The following is an 8,135-nucleotide window of genomic DNA, read 5'->3' on the forward strand; positions in this document are numbered from 1 at the left end:
AGAGAGAGAGAGAGAGAGAGAGAGAGAGCGAGAGAGAGAGAGAGAGAGAGAGAGAGAGCGAGAGCGAGAGCGAGAGAGAGAGAGAGAGAGAGAGAGAGAGAGAGAGAGAGAGAGAGAGAGAGAGAGAGAGCGAGAGAGAGAGAGAGAGAGAGAGAGAGAGAGAGAGAGAGAGAGAGAGAGAGAGAGAGAGAGAGAGAGAGAGAGAGAGAGAGAGAGAGAGAGAGAGCGAGAGAGAGAGAGAGAGAGAGAGAGAGAGAGCGCAGTAAAGAACGAGAGGAATGCTGCATTCTCACTGCAGAGCCCCGCTTCTGTGGATCTAACACCGCCTTATTGTCTAAATAGGATACATTATTCCTGATTTAAGTTTCTCACATTATTCTCCATCTACGGAATTGTGGAGGAAAATAAGACTAAGGATCTTGAACAGGCCAAACGAAGCGCTTAAGTTTTTCCCCTCAAAGAAAAGACAATTCATGGGCTGCTATAAACTTCGAAAACATATAAAATTGTATTAGTGCGAAATTATTCTAATTATTAAAATTTACAATAGGCCTGCTATAACGTAACCTCTGTCTTTGGGCCAAACGTTGGGCTATAATTCTGCATTTTGAAATAACGAATAGGCCATGCGGCAAAACAAACTCAATTGCATGACATGGGTAATGTCAGACCGGGGCAAACTGTAATTCCTCATGCTCGTGCGACGAAAGCCTAAAAATAAAGCCGTATTATACATGTTTCTAAAACAATCAAACTTAAGGCCCGTAAATAGCGCTCTTCGCGTCCAGGAGACAGCGTGGGCCACACCTAAGGTCCCGTTATTAAAAGTGGGGTTTGAGTTGTAGTAGTGACGCAGTAGCCTTCAGCGGTGGCTCTTATCTGAGGAACTGTGACGGGAGCGCGGTGTGAAGGACGGTGCCAAGGCAATTAAAGACTTAGGGCCTATTACCCGTGCGGCCGCTCCCCTTCTGCCCAACTAAAATGGTTCATCCAGCTTCACTTTTCTGTGAATTTGATTTTGAATGAACGTGATACATTGGGTTTCTTCGTTTTGCCCGGATAGGCCTTACCTGCAGCTCAGGGTTCTCCTCGTGCTCATGGTGCGCCTCCTCCGCAGCTTCCACGAGCCGCTGAAGAGGAGATCAAACAAACCAAATAAACACCTAAAATATGAGCCTATACGACCCAGAGTGGTGCCATAAGTAGCCTTTTAGCTTAGTAATGCCCTAATTTAAAAATGTACCATTTAGCTCGGACTGTAGTACAGGCCCAAGTTTACGGCGATCTTTTGGCTTACATTTTCTATGCGGATCACACAAAATTATGTGCTGGCATTTTAAAATATTTGAAATTGTGCTTGTTTGTATTATTAAGGAAAAACAGCCTGCAGTGAAAAAAGAGGCATTTATCCATCAACAATATATTTTAGAGCGCACACATTAATAACTATAATTTGTAAAACTATGACATTTAAAATGCTTTCAAATGCTGTGGCTTCTCTTAGACGTCACATGCAGAAGTGGTGGGTGCTGCTGTCCAGGTGCGCAGTGATTGAAACCAGGTGGAGGTGGTGAGCTGCAGTGTGTGAACAGTCAACAGTCCGATAATAAACAGGTCCAGTGAAATGTGCTGGGCTGTGTATTTCTTGAAATGTCACCACCACAGCCACGGGATCTGAGTGGGTAATTAAAATCTGTCCCACATGTCAAAATAACTGCTAAATAAACACATTTCAGGCGGTGCATGGTGCAAACTGCAGTTTGACCTTGTCATCACTACCATCGTCAGCAGGGGGTTTAAAATAGGTAATTTCACTTGGTCCAAATATATGAACTATATTTGACCGTTCAGTTTAACAGCAAACCTCTTCTGTTCGCACCATCAGCCTTATCTCCTCTACATCTTATTACCACTTCAATATGTCGTATTTCTCACCAAATCAAACCAGCGTTATTAAATTAGGTGCCTTTTCTGAATGTAATTTACTGGCTCAATTATCGCGACACTGTCATGAGCAGGATCAGGCGAGACGAGATAAACCTTATCATTTCCCAGCAGTCCCAGAGAGGGAATGCATTAAAATTGTTACAAGCTTCTGTGAACCGAGGCCACTGAGGCTGCTAGGATTAACCTATGAACACAGAACATCTATAAGGACCATCTGTACAATAGAATAAACCATAAAAAGGACATGACTTGACATCACACTTGTGTAAAGACAAAGAGGTGTAACTGAACAACCATGGCTTATTGTGATAGTACAGATATGCTGTGCAAAATGTACTTCATTCTCAGAAATTAACAATTCAGTTTAGTACCTTTTCAAACTCTGAAATAATAAAGCAGATGCACATACCCTGGTTGCTTCAGCCTTCTTCCTGAACATCTCTTCCATCCTCACAGCCAGGTTCTTTACCAGCTTCACTCCATCTATTTCCTCAACCTTCACTGCCTTTACTAACTCTTTGGGTTTCTGAAATAACAAAACATTTTGAATTAAAGTCATTTTATTACTGAAGATGTACATTCTTCATACACATCAGGTGGAAACCATTAAAAGCAGATAAAAAGAAAGATGCTTTTAATCTTTATCAGTTGCTAATACTCCATGGAGTTGCATGGCGTTGTCAAACAAGGCCTTTAAGCTTCACACATTGGTCAACAATCCTCTCCGAGATAAAATCCACGCTGCAGTCGACAGTGATGGATAGTCTTTATCTGTTTGCAGACTCTGGCTGATCTCTGCTCTCCTCCGACTGTGATTGGCTTGAGAAGGCCCTGATGGGTGGCCAGGGGGAGGCGCTGCGGCCCAGGGCAGTGCATGGTAAGAGGGTAATTGAAATGGAGTCAATGCACAAGAGAAAGATAATAACGTGTCAAGCTCGGACGATTCTGGGTAATGAACTACACCTCACATAATGCTGATTTTGCTGGATACGCCGGACCTCCAGTGAAACAGAACAAAGCTTGGAGCAACACAACATTGCATAATCCAGTGAACCTGCTTACAACTCCAGAATGCAGATCAGACGAAACATACAAAGTACGATCCGCTCAAAATGTCCACTCCCACTAGCCTTATCTTAAAACAAACTGGAATTCAAACACTGGTATTCAAACACTCTCAAGGCATCGCATGGACACAGAATAACACACAGGCTAGTACATGAGGCGACAAATTACCTACTGAAAGGAAGAGTGTGGGACGGCAGTGGAGCAGAACAGTTCATTTCACGCCTGTCCTCCTCGCCTCAGCGCCCGGCCCCATGCACCCCCCGAGTCCTCCCCCTTTCACACAACCACCGCGCTCCTGTCCCGTCTTCCACTGGAGGTTATGCCCCATCCATCAAAACCTCTGATCACCAATATTGATTACCGTAATGGCCAGTGTAGAGGAAACTCCAAAAGTTCCATGCTCTTTTTCGCTTTTGCTAAAATCCCGGAGAAATAGGGTAATTCGCCATAAAAGCATCTAATGATCATTGTTAATGAGCGGCCCCTAAAGACCCGTCAGCTCCCTCACAGCTCAGTGCGTTGTGCTGACTGGCTCCAGCTCTCCTCAGACATGGCTCTATGACCAGGAACATAGCAAAGTCAAAGTGCTTACACAAATCTTACAGTGCTGATGGCAAAACCCAGATTTCTGCATGATGTGATTTATAATCCAGCCACATTGGCCACCAGGCAAATAATCTAAAATAATTCAGGTTTTCACAGGAAGGGCATCTGAGATGATGTCTGTACATTCTCAGAAGAGAAAAGCCGCTGTTAAAATCACTTTATTAAATTACGTTAATTGCAATACATTTTGTTAATAAAATTTGACTTTGTAGTTGATGTAATACATTAGCATTAGCAGTTTTTATTTATATTCTGACATTTGACTGATGATTATTTGTGTGAATCAGATCACAGTTTCATTTGCAAAACTGTAATCATTTGGACAACAGGTTTTGGACATCACCTCAAAGACTATGGAATACTCCTCAATTACTGCACCAGCACGATACAGATCTTATCTCGATACACATAATTTCATTCACTAAAATAAAAAATAAAAAATTTAAAATTAATTTTAAAAAACTCTCTCAGCCATTTTTTCTAATATCAAGGTGTTGTAAATCAATATTATTGGAGTATACAATGAACAAAATATGAAATAATGATCTATGTATATTTCAGTTTAATACTAAAACCTGAAAAAGCATTATGTCTTTTGAAATATTTTCTTACATTTTGAAATAAAGGTTTATGTGTAAAATTCCTGAACTTCATGATATGGTACCTTAACTATTGCAGGGGGGCATATTTTCAGGATGTAACTAGTTTGTATTATTCGTCATGGATTTTGAACACTATTACATCTGTTTTTGTTCATAAACATTCTTTACAATCCTTAGTTCAGTATTTTAATTTACTGGGACCAACGTATCCTACCTCTGGACATGTAGGATTTGAGTTTAGGATTCTTTTCCTAAAGCCAACTTGTACGCCCTCTCCGTGTTTGCGTGGGCCCCTGGGTGCTGCGTCCTCCCAACCTCCGGGGCAGTAGGTCCTGGAGCCGATCCGGGTCACACCTTTCATGGGAGTGCTGGGATCAGAGGAGTTTCGAGGTGAGGTGATGGACAGCAGCTCCTACAAGAGTCCCAGGGCAGGAGAGCATTAGTGTGGCTTTGCACTTTACTGAGAGCCCTGACCTACTACATGACATTACAGTATCTTTTTCCAATCAGTAACAAAACCTTGTTTATAGTACAAGCATCTAAATGCTGTGTTTTTCAAACCCGTAACACTCAGGATTATGACAAAACTTACATGAGTGATACATGTATTTACAAGTGATCCAGCTTATCAGGTTGTTTCACGCCCCTTTTGTTAATATTTTACAGTGGCAAATGTGACACTTTTTTTTTTATTTCCTTGGAATTTTTCAATACCAATTTCAATACAATAAATATATAATATATATATACACAACATTAAATTAAGACCAGCTTTGTATTACAATAAAAAATAAAAACAGGCATGGCTCCTATATGTAACACTCCCAAAGCTCATGATCTATTAAAACTTGGTATCAAAATATACATATTTTTAATGCCCAGTTTTGCAGCGACCAAAGGCACAGATTTACATTTCTGTCACACAGTAAAGATTAAATAATTAAAAGGGAAGACACTGTAGTGCAAGAAACACTAAGAAAGTCAAATTAATCAATATTATGATCTAGTACAGTACAGATAAAGTGTGTATGGCGACAATGGTTGTGTTCCTGGATTTTGTACCATTGCAAAACTATATAGTGCAAAATATATGTATTTTTAGACAGATACATTGGAATGACACACTAGTGACAGTGAACACATGTGAAACACAAAACTAATAATTAAAATGGCAACAACAATATTTATAAACATGATTACATAGCTGTGATCGCAAAGAACAGACAAAATATATGTATAAGAAATGTACATGACCTCCAGTCCAGTCTACACTTAAGTAAGTGCGCTTCAGTAAAATCAAAAACATCTCTCAGAACATTTACAGTATTCATATTTGCCTGTTGACACATCGAGCATTTCTCCTTAAGCACACTGAGCACAGATGCACAAAGTGTACAGTGACTACACACTGCATTGCAGTTCTCCAGCATTCACACGTCGTAGCCCCACCTCCAGCTGCTTCAGACTTCGCTTGGTTCCCATTGGAGAGAACAGTCCTGCTCCGGGGTACATCCTGATGGCCTCCTCACATACCAGGCCTTTAAACGCAGAGCGCACCTGTGCCATCAAGTGGCCACAAAGTTTAATCTTAGCTCAGGGTGAATGCATTTATCATTTAACCATCTCTTGTCTTGGCTAGTTCTTTGTTCAGTCTTTTGTCATGCTGGGATTCAGCGAAAGGGTGAGACTTAAGACTCTGGAGGGATGACACAGGAGGAATCAGAGCACTGCTTAATGGGCCGTGTCCGAGAGACACACAGGCCCATACAAACACATGCGCACACACACAGGCACATGGGCACATTCACACACTCAGTCAGGGCCAGCACACCTGAGTCTCTGCTGAAACAGAGCATCAGCATTCAGCCGAAACTCACTCGCCTCAGGCTCTACTGTACATGAGTGTGAGGGCACAGGCAAATGCAGTGTTCTTATTCAACCAACAAATACCACAACAAATACCTTCTGCAGCAGCTGGGATCCCGAGTATTTGGCTGAGATGGATTTGATTTCTCCCCCAAAAGCTGATGCCCAGAGCTTTACACTACAACAAAAAGACAAAACAAACATCATTTTAGCTACTTTTATTTTTAAGATTCAAATGTAGATCAAATGTAATACTCTGTAACGCTTTGTTTTTTTACAAATCAATTCCCACCACCTTTATTTAAAGCTGAGTCAGGTATAATTACATTTAGTTTGTTCTCTTGAGTGTGGAGTTGTCCTCTTGGGCCCCGCTGCTTTAAACATCTTTTATCTCTTCTATAGCCCCCATCCTTCCCTGTCTCTTCTCCTGCTCTATCACTCATTTTAATGTAGTCATGCCCTGCTGATCCTGACCTTCACTCTCTCACTGATCATTCCTTGTAAATTTCATGACCTGTTTTTAAGTTACTTAGATTATTGTTGTTAAACTGATACGAAACATGTCAACTTAAAATGTAAAACATTGTAGAAAATAAACATAAAAAGTAGACAGAAAAAGAGGAGAGCTCCCCAATTCTGCCCACTTTGAAGTGACAGATTCGTACTTGCATGCAATATCCAAGAATCAAACCCATTACTTTAAAACACAATTAAAAGTAGTCTATAGACTATAACTATAAACCCAAATAAATCTACATTTAGAGGTAATTGAAATCTAGTTTTATTTCTATATCATGTTATTTTTCATTTGGATATCCAAATATAATAATAATAATATGATAATATCCAAACATAATAGCTACAATGTGTAGATTTAATAAACTGCTTTCTGCTCAGCATGCTCTTGCACTCCATTGTAGCCAACTTTTAATATAATGGCATATTTATTAAAATGTGATTCAAACATGATTTTCTGCTCCAACATTTCCCTATATTCAACACTGAACACAATAAAACTGTTAAAAGTAAAAATATATATACATTATGAGACTGGCACAGATTCGCCCTTTTTGCTGAATGTGCAGTTTTTGCGACTTTCCTCCGAACTTTATCAGTTTCAGCTGAAGTCAAATTAGGATTCTTTCATTCTTATATCTTTAATATATCTTTTTCATGAATCTGTTGGACAGAGAGTCGAGGAACGACGAGGAAAGTTGCCGTGCTCTTTCTTTACTCACACAGACTGAGGGATGCCCGGCTGCTGCTGCTGGGGCTGGGAGCCCTGCACCGCCGCCGCTTTCAAACAAATCAAAATCCACAGCACGAGGAAAGTACCGCTGCATTTAGGCGAAAGCAAAATCCGCACGTTCCCCTGCATCTTTATTGGCTGAACATTGAATAAAACATAAAAATCGGAGGGTAAAATAAAGAGTGTGGCGTGGAGTGGGAACAGATGTGTGGTGGTTAATGCGCCTCCTCCAGCGACGTACGTCCAGCACGTCCACTACTGTAAGCCACTGTAGAGACAGAGCTCCCGCTCCTCGTGCCCCTTCCACTCGTGCTCAGGAAAACCCCGTGTGAGTGGACGCACACTCCTTACAAACATCTCCACTGGCTTTTAAACCCAATATTACAAAATGGCGTCACGTTTGACTGTAAAATCCCTCCAAAAAAACAATTAACACATTCTACTGTTGAAAAGGAGTTTGGTCAGCACTAATCTTGTTGGTTTAGAGACTGCTGCTTAGTCTTCAGAAATGCGACAAAATGTTGTGGGTTGCGTATTTGGCTGAAAAATAAATTTGCCTAAAATTGTGTGTAATAATGTTGCTGTGTGAGCGCGTGCGTGCGCTTAATGAAGGATGAAGAGCCAGCAGCAACAAATTAGTAAAAGAAGAAATGATGTAGCCTTTCTTTATCTTCAACAATGGTATTTTGAAAAATGATGTTCGTGACTTAAAGTCGCTGACTTTGTGGAATTCAATGTGTTGAAGAGCATCATGTGAATTTGAAGATAGAAAAATGACGATAACGCGGCAGATAATC

General features: G+C 40.7%; 1 protein-coding gene across 2 annotated transcripts in view; it reads right to left on the reverse strand.

The window, feature by feature from the left end:
- Positions 1-7,677, reverse strand: part of LOC140365785 (voltage-dependent calcium channel subunit alpha-2/delta-3-like) — a 34,245-nt gene extending 26,568 nt beyond the window's left edge. For both annotated transcript variants that reach the window (XM_072452339.1, XM_072452338.1), the window contains exons 1-5: positions 7,328-7,677; positions 6,186-6,267; positions 4,438-4,635; positions 2,357-2,473; positions 1,071-1,130 (exon numbers count right to left, since the gene is read on the reverse strand). In XM_072452339.1, the coding sequence (XP_072308440.1) occupies positions 1,071-1,130; positions 2,357-2,473; positions 4,438-4,635; positions 6,186-6,267; positions 7,328-7,467 (597 nt within the window). In that variant the 5' untranslated portion in view covers positions 7,468-7,677. The remainder of the gene's footprint in view (positions 1-1,070; positions 1,131-2,356; positions 2,474-4,437; positions 4,636-6,185; positions 6,268-7,327) is intronic.
- Positions 7,678-8,135: the final 458 nt, after the last annotated feature.

Source organism: Eucyclogobius newberryi, unplaced genomic scaffold, assembly GCF_026437365.1.
Source record: "Eucyclogobius newberryi isolate DKJ021-1_F unplaced genomic scaffold, fEucNew1.0.hap1 SCAF_19, whole genome shotgun sequence".
NCBI classification, from domain to species: domain Eukaryota; kingdom Metazoa; phylum Chordata; class Actinopteri; order Gobiiformes; family Gobiidae; genus Eucyclogobius; species Eucyclogobius newberryi.